Source organism: Nanorana parkeri, unplaced genomic scaffold (genome assembly GCF_000935625.1).
Source record: "Nanorana parkeri isolate BGI_ZX_2015 unplaced genomic scaffold, ASM93562v1 scaffold2787, whole genome shotgun sequence".
Taxonomy (NCBI): Eukaryota; Metazoa; Chordata; class Amphibia; order Anura; family Dicroglossidae; genus Nanorana; species Nanorana parkeri.
The window spans coordinates 63,323-88,785 of NW_017309055.1; the positions used below are offsets into that span (position 1 = coordinate 63,323).

The window sequence follows — 25,463 nt, forward strand, 5'->3', positions numbered from 1 at the left end:
TCCCCCACCGCCGCCACACTGAGCCAGTCACATCTGTCTCTGCACAGAACAGCTTACATTCTAATGTCCTCCCACAGTCACACACTATTACTATACATTTATATAGCTCTGCCATATACCGCAGTGCTGTACAGAGAACACTGAGCCAGTCACATCATTCCCTGTACAGAGGAGCTTACACTCTAATGCAGAATGGCACCGCTTGTAGGGGGACTACAAATTCCAGCAATACATTTATACAGCAATGCAGAACAGTATATGAATTGGACTCTGTGCTGCCCATACACCTTACAACCATCGCACGACTTTTGTTGTGCGATGGTTGTAAGGTGATTAAAATTTCGTACGATCTGCCTATCTTGGACAGGCACATCGTACTTGTGATCATCGGAAGCCCGCCCCGCTGAGGGAAGGACTTCCGATAATAGCAATGCTGAGCGTGCAGTGTGCGCTTGCGCACACCGGCCCGTGCGGCATTCGTCTCCTGAGCACGCCACCAAACCGACAAAAATCGAGCAGGGCTTAGTAACGCGATGGACGCAGGGCTTAGTAACGCGATGGACGCAGGGCTTAGTAACGCGATGGACGCAGGGCTTAGTAACGCGATGGGCGCAGGGCTTAGTAACGCGATGGGCGCAGGGCTTAGTAACGCGATGGACGCAGGGCTATAGCCTCCATTCGCTTTTATCTTGTGGCTGCGCGCCCCCCTCCTCGAGTGGCGCCTCCCCTACTGCACCCTCACCTTCAATCCCGGGATCCGCTACCCCATCTGCGGCCCGGGACCGGCTCGGGAGGGTGTCAGGAGGAAGATCAGCATCTTTCCCCTTTGCAAACTCCCTCTGAGGTCTGAATGCGGAAGTGATGTGTAATACATCACTTCCGCATTCAGCTGTCAGTCATCTGGCTGCTATAGCCAGAGAAGAAGCTGATGAAGCAGATCTCTGCTTCATCAGCTTCTTTGGGGTCCCCAGGTGACATTAGGAGTCTTAGAGAGGACCTGTCAGTGTGTCTTTGCTATTATATAGGGGGTATGTTATCCCCCCTTTGTAATAGCAATAACATTAAGTGTAAAAAAAAAAAAGTCACATATAAAAAAGTAAACCCCCCCCAAATGTTTTAAGTCCCCCACCCCTTTTTTGCATAGCAGTGAGAGCAATCATTTTATGGTCCTCATTTACTGATAACACTAAACTGATGAGCGGTAAAAGCTTTTAAAGCGTCGCCTATGGCCAATTTGGGGTATTGTAGTTTTTTGAGGTTTTGACCTCGCCTTTTATATTTTACCAAATATTGGGTAATAATAAATGTTTTATAATTTAATATAGGGGAAACAGCTTTTTAAAACATTTTTTTTTTTTTTAATGTTAATTTAATTTTTACAATTTTTTTTTTTTACACTCAGTTCCATTAATATTGCATAGGAGGATAACAAGCCCCGTATGTAATGGCTAATAGAGTGTGACAGGTCCTCTTTACAGCAATGTAACCTAATGTCACCTTGGGACCCCAAAGAAGATGATGAAGCCAGAGATCTGCCAGGAGCTAGAGAATGTGCCCAGTGACACCAAAAGTGATGTAATGCACATCACTTCCGCGGTCCAGTGATCGGAGGAGAGATCCAAGGCTAGAAGCTGCTGATCTCTCCTCCGATCTGTCAGGGGAGACCCTCTACGCTGGTCCCGGGCTCACATGAGGGACAGATGAGCCCGGGAAACTGACGGCGGCACCGGCAGCTGCGGAGGGGGACACGGCGCCTCACCGTACAAGCGATCCAGTGCCTGTACAGACGACTGATCGCTTGTATTTAAAACAGCAATCGTCTACAGGTTTACGGTTCGGCAATATATTAAATGTAATGTGGGCACTTGCCAGGTTTAAAGATGGCCATCTTTAAAAACCTAATGTGCAGTGGAGATAGGGGGGACACCGTAGGCCCACACAGAGCAGGTGAGGATCTGGAGTGTGCGGGACGTGGCTTCCACCGGTGCTGCGGGCCCCAGCTTCCTCCTATGCGGCGGGGGCCCGACCACCTCCACCTCCTGCCTGTTACCTGTAAGGCCGTCGACCCACACCCATGTAAGGTTCCCGGGCCACTCAGGCTGCCCGGGCCCCTTACATGAGTATCGGCGGTAACCCCTCGATGGCGGCCCTGTAAACATGTAAAAAGAGATCAGATAGATATACATAACCTTGTCATTGTGTGTTAATGTTTTAAAAACATGTTTCTATAACTAGAATGGAATTATACATCTACATGGGGGTATCCATATTTATTCTTTACATATGCAAGCTCTGATTACTGCTTTGCAGTGTTACACAAGGATTATGCTTTACTTCTCCTTCACTGCTCTCCCTGTAGCTGATGTCTTATCTCATTGTAGTAGTTCATCTACACTGCCTCCAGTGGCCAATATACAAATGTATATCCTAATAAAGGAAGACAAATATGGATGAACAACACAAAAGTCATATTTAAAAAAAAATTACTTGATTTCTGCAAAAATAGCCCAAACTATGTGCTCACTAAAAGAACACTATATTTTCCCTTGAAGCTGAACTTCAGGTATAAAATATTATGCATACTTACACTGGTCCAGCTTGGCCCAATGTAAATATGTATATAATACACCTGGTCAGCCCACAGGGATCCTGGAAAGGCTACAGTAATTTACATTGATCTTCCGAGTTCCGTATGGCACTGGCTTCTCCTCTGCTGTGAAAACACTGGGGGGTCACTTGTTTAGCACAGCGGCCATTAAAGAACGCCTATTATTTTTATCAATAAATACACAGCATTCTCTGATTGGATGAGGGGTGGACTGTGACGTCACAGAATCAGGCAGCAGAAGAATCAAGGTGGGGGTTTTGATTGTGGGATTTTACCCCTTTCCTCTCCTATATATATAATCTATATCCTGTCTCTGTATGTAACTGCATATTAACCCTTCACCTCCCTTATCGTGCCTATGTGCACATTAACCCCTTCACTGTATGTGACCTGTACATTACTCCTTCACCCCCTCCTCCCACTGTGTATGACCTGTACATTAGTGGTGTGCTCTATTTAGTGCACTATTATTAGGCTCCATGTTTTAACCACTTTCAACTTTCTTTTGGATATGTTTTATAACAGAAAATAAGGAAAATCGTTTTTTTGGCAGTTTTTTTCTGTACATAGTGAAAAATCAGATCCAGCGATTTATTAAATACCTCCAAAAAACAGCTCTATCTGTCTCAAAAAAAGATATACAATTCATTTGGGTACACTGCTGCATGACTGATTATTTATTAGTCAAAGTATCACAGCACTGTAAACTGAAAAATTGCATAATAATGCAGCAGAATATACAGGCTGGTAATCACGTGGTTAAAGAGACAATGTTACATTGCCCATTTAAAGCAACAGTGCCTTTGTAAGGAGCCACCCCACTACCAGGTATTACCTACCTTACCACTCTTATCTACCTTGCAGCTGGTGACAATACCCAGTGCTTTTAGGTAAGGGAGGACATGTGACATCGTCCCATATGACAGTGCTCAGGTCTAGTAGCCAATTGCCAGGCTCCAGCCATGTCACATGACTGGGGTTTGACATCACAACTCCCCTTTGTTCCTGACACAAACTGATACCTTGGATTTAAGCACTGGCTGCAGTGAAGGCAGGGACTCTGAGGGAGTGCTGGTAAGGTAAATAATGGGGCAGGGGGTCTTTTACAAATCCTGCATGGGCAAGGTGACAGTGTCTTTTTATATGCTAGATTGGTGACACTTATGATTTGCTTGATCGTCTTTTCTATAACTCATAAGTGAACTTACCCTCTTGAAAAGCAGCTTTTTCAGCAGCATCGAAATCAAAGAGATTACCATTCACATTATCTAAAGTTAAAACAAAGAATGTTTATGTTACAGTTTTTTTATAATGTACATTAATGTTGTAAGAATAAAGCGAGAACCAGTATGCAAATGTCCACATGACCCTGATTGAACTAAAATGCCAAGGCCAATTTGGTGAAGTCTAAAATGTTGATGCTCTATTACTGTTCCCCACCTTGCAGGAAGCGTACCTCTACATAGAGAAAGAGCTGGACATAAGAAGGTCAAAGTTGTACTGACTTGCAGTAGTCCACCATTGACTTAAAGAAAGCCTGTGCTAAAAGAATATGGAGGCTGCCATTGCTGACCTCTTCTTCTGAAAGTTAGCTAGTTGCCTGCCTGTCATGCTGATCCACAGACTTCCTGCAGGTCAGAGCAACTAATGGAAGCCCCACAAGTTGCTTAAACACACCTTCCCTTTTCTCTTATCAATATTAGAGAGAGTATTCCCTGTGTAAGTTCCAAGTCATGATGTGCTCGGGCGTGTTCGCATCTCCACGTGCCAAGCCCGCCAGGAACCTGACAGTGCACAGCGTCAATCACAGGTACTGAGACATTTCTCAGTGCCTGTGATTGGCGCTGCGCGCTGTCAGCTTCCTGGCGGGTTTGGCACGTGGAGCTGCGAACACGCCCGAGCACATCATGACTTGGAACTTACACAGGGAATACTCTCTCTAATATTGATAAGAGCAAAGGGAAGGTGTGTTTAAGCAGGGCTGAAAACTCTCCCCTCACCCTCATGTGAAGGTGCTGGATGCCTGAGCTGGCAATTATCAAGAACCAGAGTGGCCATGAGAAAGGGAATATGGGGAGTGAGTCACATGCTCCTCATACCCAATCAATACCAGGTTTTTCCTCTTCATTCCTGGCATCGAGACAAAGTAGTGGGGAAGCAAAGGGAAGGCAAGTCTAAACTGTTAAAGGCTACCATTAAAGTGTAGGTGTTGCTTGTGCTGCGTAAACAAAGTACAGGTTCACTTTAAAGTACTGGAGAATGTAGCTGAATGCAAACAAAAGCAGACACACTCATTACACATGTACAAGTCATATATCAGTTAGAAGCTTGTGGTCCCAGCAGCCACAGTAGGAGTCACCTTCCACATCTTGAACCTCTGTTAATCTGTGCCTGGCCTGTGGAAGACTTTATATTTCCGCTTCTAGGGCATACAGGTCAGGGGCTGACTGGCAACTTTTAGCCCAGGGGGCAAGTACAACCCAGAGGCCCATGGACATGCATGTGTACCTGGAAGAGACGTGGTAGAGTATGGGTTGAGGAAAATTATAGCACACTGGTAGTGTAGGGATGCCACGTCAGTGCTGTGCACGTATATGACTGATGCAACCCTGGTAGTTCTGCCACTAACTCCAAGCTGTAGAGGATTGACCACCCAGATTCCTAGTCCTCCGCCTTGCCCTGCTCCTACTCTGCTTGTATGTACTGTGTAGAATTTGATGTTGTATTGGTGTATTGTCTAATGTTTGATCAGGCTTTCTTGCACAGTTTTGTTTGCCATTACTGTTATCTGTGTTTTGTGTCCACTTGTTTTCCATTATTTGCTGCATATTTTATTGAAATATATTGTTCACAATAAATGAATATTTACCATTGTGCACCATTGCTGAAATCTGTGCTTACCATTTCCAAGTTATCATTCGGGTTACAATCACAAACAGGATTGCTGAGAAACTTACAGGGCTTGTATCGGTACAGTTAGATGCAACTACAAGACTAATTTATAAAATACTTAAACATTACTTTAAAGGAGAACTATTCCCCATAGTTCTCCTGAGGGTAACAGGAGGACACAAACTAGCTTCACGCTAAGCGCAGTATACCCCGAGCTACAGTTCGCGGTATACTGAGACGCCGCAGCTGAAGCGGATCCCGACAATTATGTCTGGATCCGCCCAGCTGCGTGAGTGACAGCTGGCTCTGCCTATCTAAAGCAGAGCCAGCTGTACCCGCCCCCTCCCCCGTCCGTTCCGCCAGTCAGCGCTGGAGGATGGGGGAGGGGAGAATCCAGTCCCTCCCCTGTCACGGCTCTCTGCCGTGACAGGATCGAGAAGTGAGCGAACGCCGGTATGTGTTCGCTCACTTCCCGATCTACTGAGCCGACTCGTGACAGTTTCTTTGTCACAGGTCGGGTAGAACTATGAGGATAAGTGAAAAGCACTCACCTCATAGTTCTCCTTTAAGGAGGCTCTTAAGCCTTTTCATTGATAAAAGAAAAAAGAAATACTTAAACAACAATATACACTTACAGGCATTTGCTTCTTGGTTGTTTGCCGTTTCCCCTTCTTGTTCATTCTTGATTGTATTGTCTGTGGAATCTTGCTGCTTGGTAGGCTGAAAGTCACATAAGTATAATCAAACGCACTGGCAGCTAAAAATCAGCACATCATTATACAAACATTATACCAAGATCTTTTAGTACGCTGTGTGTTGTACCGCTGATTTGATCTGGGATGTCAAAAGACAGCCTAAGCTACAATGAAATACTTAAAGTGGACCATTACACTCAAAAATCAAATTCTAAATCAAATTTCCTCCCCTGAGATGATGTGCATGGTCACATGTTCTAGTCACATGTGCCAGATTTTCAGGATGTAGTAGGAGAGCTAGTAATCTGCCCTTAGTAAACATGGCCACTGCCAGAAGACTTGGGAAGAAAAGAGAAATGAGGTGTGCAAAGAATACAAAGCCGACAATTATCTAGAAGTATTTGTTTGTAGATTGTCATTATTAAACATTTCTAAAGGTGTGTTTGTTGTTATTTGAAAGATTTGGGTAAAGGTCCGCTTTAAAGTGTTTTTCCATGTTTGTAGTCAAATTTGAAAACCCCTGTTATGCCTTTCCATTCACACAGCATGGCAACAAATATTTTTGAGAAAACATTTCCTATCTTTCTCGATGTTTCTTTGGAGCAGGCCTTTGGGCAGACTGCTAACTACTCTGAACAATTTTAAAATTAAAGTAGAGAGGGACACGGTGTGGATAGACTTCCCATTCATTAACAAACAATTCAGAACACAAGCCCTGGGATCTTTAACCCTTTGCTCAGACTGGCAGTGTTCAAATCTAGTTTCAACTGATAATAAGATCTTCCAGCACAGTACAGACGGTTGATTGTCTGTGGTAAACATTAACTCCCCAGCTCCCTCCTTAACAATTGCATAGCTGGGAAACTTCCATTTTGGAGGCGTTTGAAAAGAGTGGCTACGCAACAGAAGCAGCATTTTTCAAATGTGTTTTAAATTACTCTATGGGAACAGTAGGTGCTATCCCAATTTGGCTACAAAAGAGGAAATACATTTGCTTGTGAGTGCAGTCTTTTAATTGATGTCCAAATAAAATCTTAGGAAGGATGTTTAAGCAAAGTGAAAAGAAATAAAACTATATATAGTCTGATATGAGTCAACAAGAAGACAAGATCTATGTAGAGCCAAAGGAAATCTCACCGCTCTAATTCCTTAGTCGCCATCAGGACTCCCCAGGTGCTGGACTAATAGGTGTGTCTCCACCTTGGAATGTACTGTAATAGTATACGAACAGACCGCACTATCCAGAGAATTCCAATACTTCAGACATTAGTGAAATTCACAGCAAATCCAGTATAACAGTGAATAAAAGTGTATAAAGCAACAAATACCAGCACTGCACACCCCAAACAGCTACAACCTCTCACAGGTTTCACCCGTAGGCTTATTCATAGCGGTTTGCTGTGAATTTCTGTGAAGTCCGAAGTGTAGGAATTCTCTGGATAGTGCGCTCTGTTCGTATACTACTACATTCCAAGGTGACAAGATCGCCACAGAAATCCACCAAGACAGAGCTGGAAAAGTCTAAGCCACAAGGAAATTAATTCTAAAGTCAAGCTGCTAACAAATGATCATTGTAATGACTCTTTCCTATTTATGTTTTAAATATTGCTGCGAGAATAACAATTCAAAGTAACATAAACACAAACCTCCAGATAGGATGGAGTATATGGAAGCAAATCTTGAAATTCCTCCTGAATTTCAGACATTAGATGTGCTGTAGTCTTCCAAAACTGAACGAGTGTCGTCTGTAAGGAACAGAGGGCAAGTGGCATTGGCACGTTGGGTCATGGTATTTTACTGTACAATGCACAATTAATCTTTCAAATACAGTTGAGAAGACAACAGTAAATAACAGGACAATTATTCAGGTGAAGCTGTCAGCATTTTAAACCTTAAATAGTCTTTTGTAAGAGCAGCCACTTTATTAGCTAAAAAGCCCTCTTCTGTGTACTCCTCTGAAACTGGTTTCACTATGTTACTAAGAGCTTGACTTCCCTGACTTCAGGGCTAAGCCTCATCCACCAACAATCTCTAGTTCATTGAGGTGCTCTTATTGGCATAGAAAACATTCTTATACTGGGTAGGAATGTCCTTTGTACAGCAAGACCGGATCAGAATTCCAAATGATGATGCTTTCCAGGCTAAGAAAGGGAAAAGATGTCTGCTCTTACCCAAGATTAAATTTTTTACATTTTAGCTTTGCTTACAAGTTTGGTTTAAAGAGAACCTGTATTCCATAGTCCAAAGTCATTTCGTAATTTCATGTTATTAAACTTCACTTTCCATTTCAATCTGAAGCCACTGTAATGTTTTTAAACTGTTCAACAATTTCAATGCGATATGGCAACCTGGAGGCGTTCTGTACAGTAGGTGTATGGAACCACCAGAGCTTGTGTGATTGGCTCACTGATATTCCCAGAAGTCTGAACTAATATACAAGTTAAATATTAGACATTTCAATGCAATATAGATTGACTTTTAGTGAGATCATCTCTAAAAGGTGCCCATACACCTGCCGATTATCGTACGATAATCGCGGGTGAGCCCGCGATCGTACGATAATCGGCAGGGGTATGGAAGGCTTGCGACAGTTTCTACTGTACGGTCGCACGTCTTTTGTCTCCCGAGCAGGCTTAAAAACCCGCCGAGAATCGTACGATTGTCGGCGGGTTAGTGGCGTTCTCGGGAGACAAATGCCGCACGGGCCGGTGTGCACAAGCGCACACTGCCCGTGTGGCATTGGAATCGTCGGAAGCCCTCCCCTCCGCGGGGCGGGCTTGCGATGATCGCAAGTACGATCTGCCTGTCCAAGATGGGCAGATCGTACGACCTTTTAATTACTTTACAACCATCGCAAGACGAAAGTCGTGCGATGGTTGTAAAGTGTATGGCCAACTTAAGGCTTATCTATTTCTAAAGGGATTCAGATGCTGCAACTTTCCTCATTAGAACACTGAAAGTGCCCCAGGTGGTTATAATGAACAGGAGACCCTCCTAATCAATTTGGAAAATACATTATGAAACAGATTTCTCTTCAGAACAGGGTAAGGTAGGAATCTGCAACCAATGTTTGTTAAAATCCTTGCAATATGTACTGTCCACCCAGACGGGATTGTTTTTTTTCCTCAGTAATAGTGGAGTTACCCTCTAAAGTCTTACAAGTAAAAGTCTGCCTAAGAGCAGAGGCCATGAGATGCATTATAATAATACCAATATTTGTTTTAATAGCTTCTTCCATACTTCTTTTTAATTTAGTTTCACTTAGTTACTGGAGTATGACCTTTCCCAATTTCATGGCTTAGCCCTGCCAACTGCCATTCCTCCATCCAATAGGACCGCTTCAGTTGCTAGAAATGGCATTCTCATTGGACATGACAGTTGGTGGAGCTTAGTCACAGAGTCAGGGAAAGTCAAGGCCTAATAAAAAAAGTGAATCTAAACTAGAGATGGCCACAGAGAACACTTTTCTGGCTAATAAAAGCAATAGCGAGCAGTTTGTGGTATCTGTTGTTCGGCAGGGCATTTACTTGTAAATATCTCAAATTCAGTACAGGTTAATGAAAAATTGACTGAAAAAAATGTTTTTAAAAAAAAATAAATGATTAACACTTTTATAAAATCGCATCAAAATGCTGACGGCACTTGTTATAATTGCATCAAATTAAAGTCAGTGATCACAATTAGAGGGAGGAATCCAACTCCCAGTTACCAGAGCCTTATACCTGATAGGATGCTAGTGAATTTGACAGCAAGTTGCAGCGGCTGGCTCCAAGAAGATCTACCTTTTGGCACACATCCATCTTTGCTTTATCAAACTGGCTTTTGGAGCTTCTGACTTGTATCTGCACCTGGAAATATCATACAAGCATTGTTGTCAGAGCAGTCATTTGATAAGTACTACTTTATCTGAGCATCTGTGTTACCCATTTCCAATATTTTCATTCTCCATTCATCATTATTTGGTATTATAGGGAGAGCATTGTCTGTCCAGAATAAAACAACCAAAAATTAAAAGAAGCGTCAAACCTGGAAACTGCGTTGGTCATGAGGAGTGCTAAATATGTTGGAAAAGAAAGTGTTTCGAAATTGTGAAGTTTATGGCCTTTTGTTGTTTTCACTTTGTCTGAAATGTTCCACTGCAGACCTAGATGATTGGGATGTATAAAGCTGAGTGTACTAAACACAGCTACAGTATTAGAGGAGAAGGGGAGAAAGATGGAGCTGCAGGGAGAAAACTGGAGAGAAATAGTGATACGACGTGTATATTTCTGCTCTTACACATTTCTCATGTTTCCTTCCAGCTTCTCAAATCATAACAGCTTCTAAATATATTCTCACCCAAAACCTAACCTTCAGGCGCTAGAATGGCATGAAATGAGCAGGAGCTAAAAGCAGAACACCAGCCGAATCATTGTATTGAGCTTTGTATAGAGTAGTGTGTGTGCATATGTCAGGTCTTGACTGTTTTCTGTGCCTCTGTTGGAAAGATTTCCACTTTTTGTTATTGTGGCACCAGTTACCAGTACAGGACATAGATAGATAAAAGTTTCCCTATAGGGCCACATACAGCAATAAAAACCTGACAGAGGTCCTAACACTTCTCCATTCCACTAACAATAACGTGATTTTATTACCGTTTGTGCCACATTAACATTTCCTTCACTTCCTGTCATGGTGGAACTAACATCCAGTGATGTACAGAAGGTAGCCATTCCTCCATCACAACATCCTATTATATATATTAATTTCTGACAATTCTCTGAAAGTGTACGCCAATATTTGTGAATGTTCTGAAGAGAGTTTTGTTACATAAACCCAGTTGTAATGGGATTTTTGTGATGTATTGTATGGTTCTGCTGACCTTTCGGAACTTCTCCATCTGCTTATAGGTGTCGGGATCCAGCTCCTGAGATACATCCTTCATCCATAGTAAGGCCCCTCTGTATTCTGTACGTGCCTTCTCCATTTGGTTGACATTCAGGAGAGTATCTGACACTGCCCAACCTGTAAAAGTGGACATTTCTTGTTCAAGGCGATACAGCGGAGTACCGAGGGCCAACCTAAAACCACACCAGAGAATAAAACAGCTGTTAACAGACGATTATCCCTTTTTGTTGTTGAAAGATTATGTAGGTAAATCCATTAATACTTTGCAAATGTTAAATTGGGAAGTCAATAATGTTCCACCTTAACAGATAAAATAAATGACGCACCTCTGACCAGCAGTCGAGCACAAAGCATTGCCGGTGACCTTCATCATTCTTCCAGCCTGGGTGCTGTTCTGCTGAGCATGAACCTTCAAGTGCAAACCAAAATCATTCTCTTCCTGTGCCAGAGCTGATGAGAAACAGAGAACATAAAAACATCTGAAATAAAACTCCATTAACAGTGTTTTTAAATTGTTGCTGCCAAATTGGCATAACCCCCAATTTACACCCAGTTAAAAAATATTTTTGGTATGGCCATGTGACTAGGAACACATAATAAACACATTTTCTCTAATTTGACGGGAAAAGTGGAAGTCCACTTTAAGTTCGTCAGCCTCATATACAGTATGTATAACAAGGTATTCAGCATCCTTGAGACTTGGAGACTAAATCCATCCAGAACTGACTCTGCACTACTGAGTTACAGGCTGAAACACTTCAAATTATAAACCAAACAAGCTTCAGCAGGAGAGGTTTAGCTTTTACGTACAGACGGGATTAACGAAGAAACCGGCATATATTTACAAAGTATTCATTTGTAATGGTTAATTGTGACCGTTAATAACATGCCGTCCATGGCAGTAAATGATGGGTGGAATATTATTAACGGTCACAATTAACGATTTGACCAAAATACTTTGTAAATAAATCAGTTTCCTCGATAATGCTGGTCTGCGCGCAAGCGCAGATGCTGAAGTCGGCAAATTCGACTACGTCGGCGTTCGACAGAACACCGGTATCTGCGTTTAGTTTCAGGGCATTTTCACGAGTATAAGTACTCGTGAAAATGCCCAGTATTGGCAGTGGTGCATCTCTACTTAAAAATATAATGCATAGTTGGTGCTATTCTGCATTGCTGCATAATCATCATACAGCAATGCAGACTACAAGTCCCAGCAATACATTATAATAAAAGTCAGCTATGCAGAATACCACCATCAAGGCCCCCCCACACACTTCCCCCGCGCTCCCCCTTCCCACTCCAGACCTGCCGCACAGCCACCAGTATATGCTTCAGGTGGCAGAGCGGCACGATCTCAGGGGGGGGCGTCTTCTACCTCGCTGGGTGCCCCAACAGGCAGAACGCCAGGGCCCGGTCGCAATTGCGACCGCTGCGACCCAGGTAGTTCCGCCATTGTTCAGCAGTAAGGCCTCCATTCTAGTTTCTTGCTCCCTCTATAATGGCGATTACCATCTCACTGCTGGTTTCTCTGTTCTTTTCAAGGAGTGATCAGTTGGCTTAAAAATGATCCTATCATGTTGTCCATTCAGGACAACATGATAGCCCACTTTTTAATTTTAGTGGGTAATGCTTAACCAACGAAAATTAAATATTGCACTAGCAGTTGCCACAATTCAACAGAGGCACTCCCATCAAACATTAAAAACAAAACTGTTTCAGCCACGTATATAGTCACTGCCTATTGGTAGAGGATTTCATTCTGTGTGTAGCTAGTCCCTTGCTCTCTAAGGAAAGGACAGAACCTTGTTTTATGACTACAAGACTGACCAACCCTGATATTGCGGGAATTTGTTTCATCATTACTGTCAGTGGAGGGCTCATGTGTGCGGCAGGGGCTGGGCTTAGACTAGGGGACCTAGTCAACTGTACTTGTTCAGAACATGTAGTTAGTCAACACGAATGTAAATAACCAGGTGGTCTATTTGTATATCACTTTCTATAGTATCTGTGAGGATACTATATATGGCTGGTTTTTCATTGATGAATCCTGCTTTCTATGTCTACAGTTGTGTCTGCTAAGCTCAGCTCTGCCTTCTGCCTCCCCATCTCCATAAACCAACACCAGTCAAGAAACATGATACTGTTTTAGCTGCAGATAGGACAAACTGTAGATTTAATAATAATAATAATCTCTATGCTGCTATTTCTTTATTATTTGTGCCACCATGGTTTAAAATGTCAGCAGCCCTACAGGAAATGATGGGAATTTACAGTGGACTTTTACAATTTGATACAAGTTCTCTTTTCCAAATCATTGTATTTAGAGCAACTGTTTTCAATACTCTGACCATACACTGCTCGAGTTTTGCTCAAATTATTTGAATTTTTGACAAATTTTTGTCCTGTTGGCACTTCTCCCTTTGTCTGTTTTAGGACATCCTTCTTATATGGAAGTTTTCTCTTCCCCAACCAAGCCAGTGCAGTGGATCCACAAGTGTGGTTTAAAAAAAAAGCTTGCCTAGCTGTAGCACATCCCCTTCAAAGCAATAATGCTGATCAATAGAAACTTAAAGCTTATAGCTGAAAAAAAAATCAAGTTAGGTACCTGGTAACTTCTTTTCCAGGAATCTTCCAGGGCAGCATCTGAGAGAGAGAATCCACCCACCCAAACAGGAAACACATCATCCACAATTAAAATAAATGGGGCGGTACAGCCCCACCACCTCAGTATTACAAAAGAACCATAGGTAGAAGGACCACCAGATAGTAAAAATGCAAACAATGTTGAACACACCCCTCAACAGGCAGGGTGGGAATCCCTGCTGCCCTGGAAGATTCCTGGAAAAGAAGTTACCAGGTACCTGACTTGCTTTTTCCCAAGTCATCTTCCAGGGCAGCATCTGAGAGATTAGGCAAGAAATCATACTTTTTTTTTGTACAAGAAACCCAAAGGTTGCAACCAGAGTAATCAGTAAAAAGGCCCCACACCTGTGAGGCAGACATACCTAGGCCGATACAATGAATGGACCGGTTCAGCCTGTGAGCAGTTGTAGACTGGAAGAAAATAATCCTCACCATGAAAAAGATAGATGCTGGCTCCTATACAGAGAGGCAGACTTAACCATATAGGAGAGAGTTAAGTCTCATAAAAGCTTTAGAGGCTGTTCATATTTGCCAAGGAAGTAAAGCCTTGAAGATAAAGTAACCTCTCCAGCATCTACCCTTCTGTGGGATTTCCATGCTCTAAAAGGCAAGTAAAAGGAAGTTCACTACTTAATTAGGGCTGAAGGAACATTCCCCAGCCCCCGCTCAGGTGAGAGCAATCATAGCCCTCCAGCTTGTGAGCTCACACCCAGCACAGCCAGGTGGTAAATCAGAGTTGCTAACAGCAACAAAAAACTTTTGCTCAGTCTCTCCTTGTGAACCATCTGGAAACAACCAGAGTGTGCACCTAAAATTGGTGTGAAATAAGCCTCTAGTGCTTATGGACACACCAATGCTTATTTAGGGGAGGAGGAAGGAGACTTCCCTCTAAGCCTCCAACCTTCCATTGGAGCCATTAGTGTCCGTGAATGACACAGCAGAAATCAGGCTGCATGGTGTAGCACTGCTAACCAGAGGAAGCCTTCCGGAACACTTCATGTTCATGACTGCTTGTGGCTCCGTCCCTCGCCCGCTGCACTCCCTCCCTGACGTCTGTGGATGCTGGCGCCAGGGGTACTCACCACTCCATCACATAGCTGTCCATTCAAGGAGGCCCTGGATGCTACAGGATATGAATATCCACAACATGGCAGCATACATAGGAAGCATGGATGGCAAACCGCCCCATTCAAGGCAAGGCAGAGGAAAACTCTGAGCCAAACCAAATGTGAGTAAGGGAAAGCTCTGCTAGAGCCGATATGCACGCGGGATGGTTGCTTTTCCTGTAGGCAGCAGTATAACCCAACTCTCTGAATTCCCGTGGCCCTCAATGAACAAGAAAGTAAGATAACATACAGTATGTGGGTAAAGGAAATGATCTCTTCATATCAAATACAGAGTGATGTACAGGGCATTCAGCAATAATTCTACAGTCAACCTTAAACTCCAATTCTTCATAAACCTGCAGCTTGTATTTGATACTTACCATTTAGAGCTTGCTGGTATTTTTCAATTATTTTCAGCAGCTCTGATCCTGTTGCTTGAATTGAACGAAATACCTGTAAAATGAAAATTATATTTTCATTTGAGTTTTATATCATCAATATTTACTTTTTTGTTAAGTTTGCACTTTTGTTTATTCAGTGCTTTCTAATTTGTATTTTATATTTATTTTACAAATACAGCGTTAATACAGGCTGCACCCAGAAGAAAGTGCACAACGGTGGCCATGACCCCCCAACTTGCTGTAAATAGTGAAAAATAAATATTCATATTCATTATTTTATATTTATGTGACTAAAAATGACTAACAAAAAGAAATTAGGGAACGTCAGGGTGTGCATGGATGATCCATATACCTAAGGATGTCTATTTGGCCATTTTTACCCCTTGGAACTTTCTATTTGCACAAGTGCTCCTGCTTAGGACAAAGAAGAAGAGAGAAAGCAAGGCTGGCTCATAAGGAATGATTGGCATCCTGAAGCATATTCCACTCCTTTGTCTGTAGCTTGCAAAAATCTAGACAATCTTAATGGCATCAGCAGTAAGCACTGCGCCCAACTCATGCAGTGCATTGGTAGGATTACTGAAACTAAATTGTTAAGCACTGTTAGAATCAGGGATGCACCGATACTAGTATCGGTATCAGTGCCAATGCCGAGTATTTGGGCAAGTACTCTTACTCGCCCAAATGCTCCGATGCCTAGCCCGATACTTGAGCTTCCAGTATCAGGAAGCCGGGCAATGATTCATTACATGCTGACCTGCTTCCTGATTGGCCGGGAAACCGTCTTCATGCTTCTCATCACTAGATGACGAGCAGGCTTCCCAGCCAATCAGAAAGCCAGGTGTCGTGTCATAACACGGCGGCCGGCTTCCTGATTGGATAGATAAGGGAGTCCTCCGCACACCTTGCAGCAGTCCGGGCCTATACAGAAAATGGTGCTTGCAGTGATAATCACAGATGGCACCGTGCAAATACAATGTAGAAGCAAAAATCAACATGTCCATTTATTGGACATAGACGTCACCATAACCAACATTTCGAGACCACACAGGGTCTCTTCCTCAGGGCAGAAAGATGTGATTGGTCAGAAAGCCGGCTTCATGCTTTCTCCTCTCTAGTGACGAGACGCATGGAGACGGCTTCCCTGCTAATCGGGAAGCAAATCTTAACACGCCACCCGGCAAATCAGGAAGCCAGGTGGCGAGAAATTACACGCCGCCTACCTTCCTTAATGGGACTTCCGGTTTTGGTATTGGCGAGTACCGGAAAAAAAGTATTGTTACTCGTACTCAATACCGAAAAACCGGTATTGGTGCATCCCTAGTTAGAATGATAGCACAGGGTTGCATGATGGGAGAATGCTTTCTTTTCATATTTGTACAGCTTTTTCTCACCCACAATCAGTTTTACTCATTATGTAGAAGTGTCACTCAAAAGTAGCAAGGAATGTGTTTTCACCATGACTTATCTTATCTTTTCTAGTATTTTCCTACCTCTAGCTTAGCATCCAGCTCAGCATCTGATGCAACCAAATGTTCATCTTCTTTTTTCCCAGTAACCTTCATTAAGACTTGCTTGGTTTTCCAAAACTTCTTCTGCATACGGCTGACCATGGACTGGTCCTCCTCCACCCATGTCTTCTCACTGGTGTTCATGGAGTAACTGTAAGGAATAAGACAAAAAGGAATTTATTTCAATAAAGAAAAAATATCCCCCAAAGGGATACACTCCCTGGGAAAAATATTTGATGTGTATCCCTTTGGCGGATATTTTTCCTCTACTGCATATTCTGGGTCCCACACTCCTTGGGAATATATAGGAATATTTTGAATTTCTGAGGTCTGGATCACTTTATTTTCCCAGATCTTGGAGATCCCCCATTTCTTTCACCTACAAATTTATATTTCAGCCTTAATGTAGGTATCCCTTCCCGATGCCACTTGTCTATTGAAGACTGAATTCAGCTGCGTCTGCTTACATGTTACAAAGTAACCATCATGAATAAATAATAACCTTATCAAATAGCAAGTTGTGTCCACTGCCAAATAAATTAAACATTAAAATGGCCTCAAATGCTGTAGTTATGCTCTGTAATCAGGGTCTCGAGCTGACTAAAAAGCTTTTATAAATCTGCCCTCCTAACGGATAAAACATAGCAAACAGCCGTTTCCGAAAGTGTTTATTTAGTGTACATCATAAGTTACATAGTACGGAAGAGCCCTGGGGCCATACTAAAAAAAAAATATATATGAAACACAAATTCTAACTGTTAAAAGTCAGAATTCTGAGTATAAAAGTCAGAATTCTAAATTTTAAGCTCAGAATTTTAAAGTTAATTAAAACATTTTTTTAAAAGGACATATGAAGAAATTAAGAATTGAGTTTGAAAGTCAGAATTTTGTTTCATATTTTTTTAGCATGGCCTCAGGGCTCTTCTGTACATAGTAAGTCAGATTAACAAGACATATGTCCATCGACTCAACCAAAAAAACCCACTAAGGAGGATACAAACACTCTGCTTTATATAAGAAACATTAAAACGTAATTAAGTATCCAACAACCTTAATTGTTTCTTGGGAAGGAACAATGGGAAATACCGCACCCACCCACCCTGGATTGGTGTCATGTGTTTTCATGGTGCTAGTGGCCAACACACCTGCACCACAGAAACACATGACACTGTGTGAAAATTTCACTGCACCCCTGAGAAAGCCATATGGCACCCTGCTTGAAAAAGACTGTTATAGACAAGTGGTAGTCAACTTGAGAATTGTAGAGGGCCACAAGTGCCGCCTCTGACACTCTGAGAGGGACGCATAATAGCAGCACATTTTTGTGCCTTAAAATGCATTGCGTCAAGTAAAAATGAATGGGCTGAAATGTACCTCAATGCTAAAAAACTTTTGTTGTCATGCATTTTTTGCAATAACAATACGCAGCTTTAGTGTCATTGGATGCAATAACAACCCCCAGCATGATGTCTGAGACGATGATAATAAACCCCACATTGGTGTCATTTAATGCAAAAATTGGCGCGTTGTGTTATGCAACTTACTCATTTCAACTGGGCTGCTAATTAACTTTAACGTAATGCACAGAGAATTTATATCTTGCTTTGGAGTGCTCTATGGCACAGGTGCATTTCAGGGCACTGTAGATATGTGTTAGGCTGCAACTGACAATAATTGGCAAATACCACAGTGGGTTATGACACATATTTTAACATGTATTGTTGTGTGACTGAGTCCTTAGATATGGATAGCATGGGAAAGGGTTAATACCGTATTTTTTATAGCCGTATGCATCCCAATCCCATTTTGTGTTTCTATATTGTGTTTTTATAACTGTATGCATCACATTTCCTGCCTAGATGACACTAGGGCAAGACATTATGGGAATAGATGTCATGCGGACACCTATTGATTGAATTTACAACTTAAGTTCACGTGTTTTTATGAACTTCACAGTTTCAATTGAATCAGGCATACATTACTGAAGACATAGTGAAAGACATAAACAGTTACTCACAGAGATGTTTCAAAGAACGCTGGGCGATAAAACTGGACTGTCCTCGCTCAGTCTTCACAGCTCAGCATCAGGTTTCTTTTCTTTCAACCCCTGTTAAGGCAGTGCCAGTGACCGAACAGAAATACTTGAGTAAATGATAATATACCCTACGTATTAATTGCACGTTAAATTTGCGTTTGGTTATACATCCAAAAACATGTAGGTATACACACCCCATCTATCACTAGCTGCTAGAGAAGGATCGAAGAAGAACATTTTTTTCTTCCTCTTTTTTAGCTCAGCATTTCTGATCTCCTTCAGTCTCTTTCATCCAATTTTGGTCGCCATGCACTAAACTCAGCATCACCTATATATCCAGTGATACATGTGGCATGGTGACAACTCGGGAGCTCAGCTGGGAGGCAGTTGTTTCCCCATAACAGGAACAAACCTTGAACAAAGACCAGGTATTGTTTAACCCCTTCATGACTGAGGCCTTTTTTTGCACCCATGTTATATTCCTAATTTTAGGCCTGAAAATTACTTAAAACACCCAAACATTATATATTTTCTGAATGCCAAGACCCTATAGAATAAAATGGTGGTTTTTGCAAATTTTTATGTAGCGCAATATTAGCGCAACTCCTTATTAAACCCCAAAATTTAGTGATAAATTTAATTAAATGCCCCAGAACACAATACCCATTTTTAAATGAATATAAAAGATGAGGTTACAACGAATAAAAACTGATTTGTTTTTTTTTTACTTTACTTTGACTGCTATCACATGGGGGGGGCTTACAAGCTTTCAACCCCTTTCTTCGGGACACAGAAGCGATCTGGCGACAGGTAAGTCGCCAGAATCGCTTCTGTTGTAAAGCCGACAGTCGGCTCTACAAGCCCCGATGCTGGCGACGTACACTGTACGTCGTCAGTCACAAAGGGGTTAAAGACCAAATTAACTTTTAGCTTACATCTGCTAAGAGCATTCCAGGTACATCAAAACAATAGGTGGTCACAATCTTACAGTTTATTTTCTTATCAGTCATGGCCCGAGCAGAAAAGCCTATCCACTGACAGCATGCTGTAGAGAAGGACCCTTGCTCTCTGAGTGGTCCCTCTGCAGAGGTCAGAACTAGATCTATCCAAATCAGCAGGGAACATGAGTTGTCCTGCTTGCAGAGCTATAGGTCTGACTCAGCAGAAGGTGTGTCAGTCCTCTTAAGAGATTCCACTCAAAGAGCAAGGCTCCTTCTCTACATCATGCTGGCAGGGGACAGGCATTTCTACTCAGGCTGTGGCTGCTTTATAAAGAAAGGTGCCCATATACTGTACGATTATCCCCCCATTCTCGGGGGGTTAGTGGCGTGCTTGTTCGACAACTGCTGAACGGGCTGGTGTGCGCACGCGCACACTGCCCGTTCAGCATTGCAGTCATCAGAAGCCTGCCCCTCAGCGGGGCGGGCTTGCGATGATCGCAAGTACGATCTGCCTGTCCAAGATTTTTAATTACTTTACAACCCTCGCAAGACAAAAGTCTTGCGAGGGTTGTACAGTGTATGGCCACCTTAAGACTTAGCACGCCTTTTGATATGCTGTACCTAGAATTTACTTAGCTGATTTAAATCATAGGTTCAGTTAAACTTCAGTGACAGCTGATCAATTAACCCCTTCGTGACTGACGACGTACAGTGTACGTCGCCAGCATCGGGGCTGTTTGAACAGACTCCCGGTGACTTTTGCCGAGTAATACATACATTAGAAACAAAACATGTTTTGATATTTCATTAATGTGGTAAACCTTAGTGACTGGGTTTAGATCAAATTCAATATTTCTACATTTTAGGCAATATCAACATGGATGATTTTGAATTCTCCATTTGTGGAAATGAACTAAAGCAGTCTGCAGAGTTCATACCAAAGGATCAGTCCATCCAAAACTGATAGGTTTCTGAAGGTGTATATCGAATAATTGTAATCTTTCTCTGGCTTAGATGCGAGGCCCCTACATTTGGGGCTGCAGTTAAAATGGTCCCAATTCTCTCTGCTGAGTATATTTATTTTTTAATTGTGAAGACCTCAAAAGGATGACTGGAAATGGCAATTGGGCTGGAACACAATGACCTCTTGCAGCCAGTGAATGGCCACAGTCATCAGATTCTACCCATAACTAAAATACTTCTGTGTAAAGCTAATAGTAATGTAGAAGACAGACATGCAAAGCGAGAAACGGAGAGGCTACAGGAGTTCTGAACTGGATGACAACTGATTTATCTTTGGAGGTACTACATGTTCTATTCATATTGATTTATCCACTACAGCAATCTGAAGCATAGTGTGTGTATAAGATAAATTGTCTCAGTGTGAGTAGGTGGACTGTGAGTAAAGACAACTTTGTGCACGATCGCTCCAACTTGAGGAGGACTCCAAGAGTGTAAATTGAGATACATATTTTTATTTGGAAACCCGAAAAGTTGTGGATTGCTGCTGACTCTTCAGAACATTTTACCACACTCTAGGTGGTTTACCCATTGGCACACGTGCTGGCATGCGAGCCTAGGCAGGGGTGTCGAATTTGTGTCACCTGACGCCAGGCACAGACAGTTTCGGGCGACGGGTGGGTAGTTTTTTTTCTACATTTAGCCCTGCTTCAGGCATGCAGGGCTAAAAGTACAGCGGGGAGGCTGCCACTCGTTTTGTACAAGTGATCTCGAAGATTACTTATATGCAGTCTGAAGGTCCGTCCTGTGTGATAGCAATAAAGTTAAAGTGACATTAAAGTCAATTTTTGTTTCCCCTCCCCCTAATGTTAATGAAAGCACTTACCTTAAATTATGTTTCTTAATCCGATCTTCTTCATCTTTCCTGTCGTTTTTATCTGTCCCACCAGCGCGGCGGGTCTCTGATCCAGCGCTGACTCCTCTGAGCTTGCTGGCACTTCCTGTCCCACGGTGTCTGCATGAGTCCATAGACCTACCTTGTGTCTCTCCTCGCTTCCCAGCCGAAAATATGAAGTGCGCATGCGCCCGCCCCAGGGTGCTTTGCGGCCACCCGAGGATCTTCACATTTTTGGACAGGAGCGCGCAGGGAAGACACAGGCGAGTATTAACCTCTGTTAAAGCGGGTTTTTTTTATTTTTGCATAGATCTACTGCTTGCTAGCAGTAGATCTATGCAAAAAAAACACGAGGCTTTAATTATCCTTTAAGTGAAAAAATAGCAAAAAATTAAATAAAAATTATAAAAAAATTTAAAAAAGGTAAACGATAATAAGATACATAAAAAAATAAGAAAGTTAAAAAAAAAGTGATAAAGTAAAACAATAAAAGAAAAAAATAAATCTTTAAATGTTTGAATATGTGTGTTTCCCTATTTTGCCTGAGGCAGTGATGCTGAATGTTTTTTAAACCCCAGTGCCCAAACTAAAACACAATACCAAACTTACTTTCAGTGTTGGCACTTTGAGATAAATAAATTGATTTTGCGTTAGAGTTTGGGCACTCGGGTTGAAAAGCGTTAATCACCTAAAGCAGTGATGGCTATCAGCTAAAACGGTCAGTTCTCATTGATGTTAGTCACATTCAACTAGATCTGTCCTGTAATGCTGAACACATTTCGTAGCTTATTGAAGCCTCTTCTTCAGTTCTGAGGAGTATGGGGAGATCAGGTACCAAGTTCTCTAACACTTCTCTCACAGGCCACCTCCTCACGCTGAGACCCTTTATCTTATACACTAACGATGCACTACATTGCTGAAGTGGATACATTAAAATCAATAGAATGTACAGTATGATTGAGTCGTCATCCAGGTAAGAGCTCCCGCAGCCTCTCCGTGTATTGCTTCATGTGGCCGCTGTGTTATGTGCAGCGCTTCCTAATTCCAAGCCTCATAGTCACAGAGTGAGATGGAGGCTTGGAACTAGTAAAATCTATTTTAAAATCTGCAGTTTTCATTAAATTAACCCCTTCATGACTGAGGCCTTTTTTTCATTTTTTGCACCCATGTTATATTCCACATTTTAGGCCTAAAAATGACTTAAAACCCCCAAACATTATAGATTTTCTGAATGCCAAGACCCTATAGAATAAAATGGTGGTAGTTGCAAATTATGTTGCGCAATATTAGCGCAACTCCTTATTAAACCCCACAATTTAGTGACAAATTTAATTAAATGCCCCAAAACACAACAAAATACCAATTTTTTAATGAAATATAAAAGATGAGGTTACAACGAGTAAAACGATACCCAACATGCCCAGTTTACAAATTGCGTGCGTCCGTGAAACGGCGAATAACCCCAGTACCCCAAAAAGTCCATAGAAGACGCTTTAAAAGCCCCCACAGGTCATCAATTTAGAGATACCCCAAAATAGTGGCCCTAGAATTACTGCTCTCACTCCGGCGTGCGCGGCGATAACCAACATGTGTAACGAGTTTGTCGCTTTCATACGTAGGCGCACCCGACGCGTGTTTACGTGGCGGCGCGCGTGCTCGCGGGACTTTAATTTTTTTTAATTATCATTAGTTTTATTTTATTTCAATTTAAAAAACTGATTTGTTTTTTTTTACTTTACTTTGACTTTTTCATACGTAGGCGCACCCGACGCGTGTTTACGTGGCAAAGCGCGTGCTCGTGGGGGACTTAAAACATTTTATTTAAATTATTATTATATATATTTTATTTTAAAAACTGTTTTTTTGTTACTTTACTTTGACTGCTATCACATAGGGGGGCTTACTAGTCCCCCCATGTGATAGCAGATGGTGGTGACAGAGCAGATGGTGGTGACAGGTACTCTTTAAGGTGATGCTGGGGGTCCAAAAGACCCCCCAGTGTTACCTTAAGGCCCCGTTCACATTGCCGCGATATCACGGCAATTTACCGCGCGATATCGCTCTCCAATGCTTCTCAATGGAGCAAAGGGTCCTGCTGTCGCGGGTCGTGTGTCGCTACAGCAGGACCCTTTTTGGAGCGGATTTAGCCGTGATTCAAGCTTGCTCAGTGCAAGCATTTGCGCAAAATGCAAATCGTGCAACAAACGCGCGATTTGCGAACCGCTCAATGTGAACGGGGCCTTACACTAGAAATAAGCTATTGAAGTGCAGATCGCACTTCAAAAGCTTATAGCTGGGCTGCAGGAGCCCAGAACTGACAGCCCAGGGACCGGAAGTGATGCAATCTGCATCGCTCCCGGTCCCATAAAACGGGGAGGGGATCGATGAACGGAAGTTCGTCGATCTCTTCACCAGCTCCCTGCGGACACCAAGGAAGCCGGTCCCGGGCCCGTAGGAGGGGCAACGAAGCCCGGGAAGCACGGCGGGGGTGTCCGACGGGAGGGGGGCTTCTTCGGGACACAGAAGCGATCTGGCGACAGGTAACTCGCCTGAATCACTTCTGTTGTAAACCGAGTTTAAACATAGTCTGTTTAAAACAGCCCTGATGCTGGCGACGTACACTGTACGTCGTCAGTCACGAAGGGGTTAATACCTGGTGATTCTGTCACAAAGATCTTTCTTCAAGCACTTCCTGTTATAGGGTGACAACTCTGTCCCAGTTGTGCTCTTGCTCTGTCACATGTTCATCTGGTGGAAACTACAAGCATCCACGCTGACACACATTGCCCTGGCACGGTCCACCGTTGTCACTATCAGGAAGCTTGTCCAGAGCAATTATGTGCAGCTTCCACTGGATTGAGTACATGCAGACAGGAAGTGTCTGAAAGAGGATCAGCAGCACTAAGGTGTAATAAAGGATGAAAAAAAATTGAAAGTTATATTTTATTTATAACAAAAAAAAACACACAACTGTTCATTAAGCAGACCACTTTAGTAAACTGAATGTTAGGTTTTCATATGTAGTTTGAAATAACTAAAATAGTGCCTGGGGTGGAAGGATTAGCACGAGACTATGTGTGATACGGGCACACCGACTAGACACGCCCTGTCTTGGCTATACGGGCAGTTGTGCTCACCTCCTGAGTCATTTTGCCCCCCTTTCGTGGAGCGGTGGGAGTCCGAGTTGGGTAGGACCTTTACAGAACAACAGAAGGCAGCAGTCTTGACCCTAGCCCATAGATCATCCATGGCCTGCAAATACCAGGAGCAGGGATATAAAATACTATCACGCTGGTACAGAGTCCCTCATGTCTTGCATAAAATCGATCCCTCGATCCCGTCGCTCTGCTGGAGGTGTAATCAGGCACCGGGCACCATATCTTTTGGGCATGTGCTGACATACGCCCTTCCTGGAATGCGGTGAGGACGATGGTTAATCAACTGGTGATTGAGCCTGATGACCCAGGGGTGTTTCTCCTACACTTGACATCCACCAAACGATACAAAAAAATCTCTGACAGTACATATGCTGAACGCGGCCAGGTCTTGCATAACCTTGTTGTGGAGACAACCCAACCCCCCCACGGTACGATTCTGGCTAGCTATTATGGACAACATATACCGTATGGAGGACCTGACAGCCTCCTTACGTAATGAGGAAGAACGTTTCAGGTCCACCTGGATGCCCTGGCTACACTTCACACATTCCGCTGCGTACGTGGCGAAGACGGGAGGGATCCCAGTGACACAGCGGAGCAATGGGTGAGGAAGACGAGTTCCGAATAGGATATATGATGGCTACTGAGTTATGGCCGGTGCACTGTCTGTTTCCTTTTTCCCTTCTTTCCTTCCTATCTGCTCATTTCCTGACCTCCTTCCTTTTGCT

At 42.8% G+C, this 25,463-nt stretch overlaps 1 protein-coding gene across 1 annotated transcript in view; it reads right to left on the minus strand.

Moving 5' to 3' along the window:
- The window catches only part of ICA1L (islet cell autoantigen 1 like), a 42,044-nt gene that overhangs the window by 14,913 nt on the left and 1,668 nt on the right, over positions 1–25,463 (minus strand). The window contains exons 2-9 of the mRNA XM_018574177.1: positions 16,729–16,897; positions 15,215–15,287; positions 11,409–11,532; positions 11,057–11,255; positions 9,918–10,043; positions 7,842–7,940; positions 6,136–6,220; positions 3,817–3,876 (exon numbers count right to left, since the gene is read on the minus strand). Coding sequence (XP_018429679.1) covers positions 3,817–3,876; positions 6,136–6,220; positions 7,842–7,940; positions 9,918–10,043; positions 11,057–11,255; positions 11,409–11,532; positions 15,215–15,287; positions 16,729–16,897 — 935 coding nt within the window. The remainder of the gene's footprint in view (positions 1–3,816; positions 3,877–6,135; positions 6,221–7,841; positions 7,941–9,917; positions 10,044–11,056; positions 11,256–11,408; positions 11,533–15,214; positions 15,288–16,728; positions 16,898–25,463) is intronic.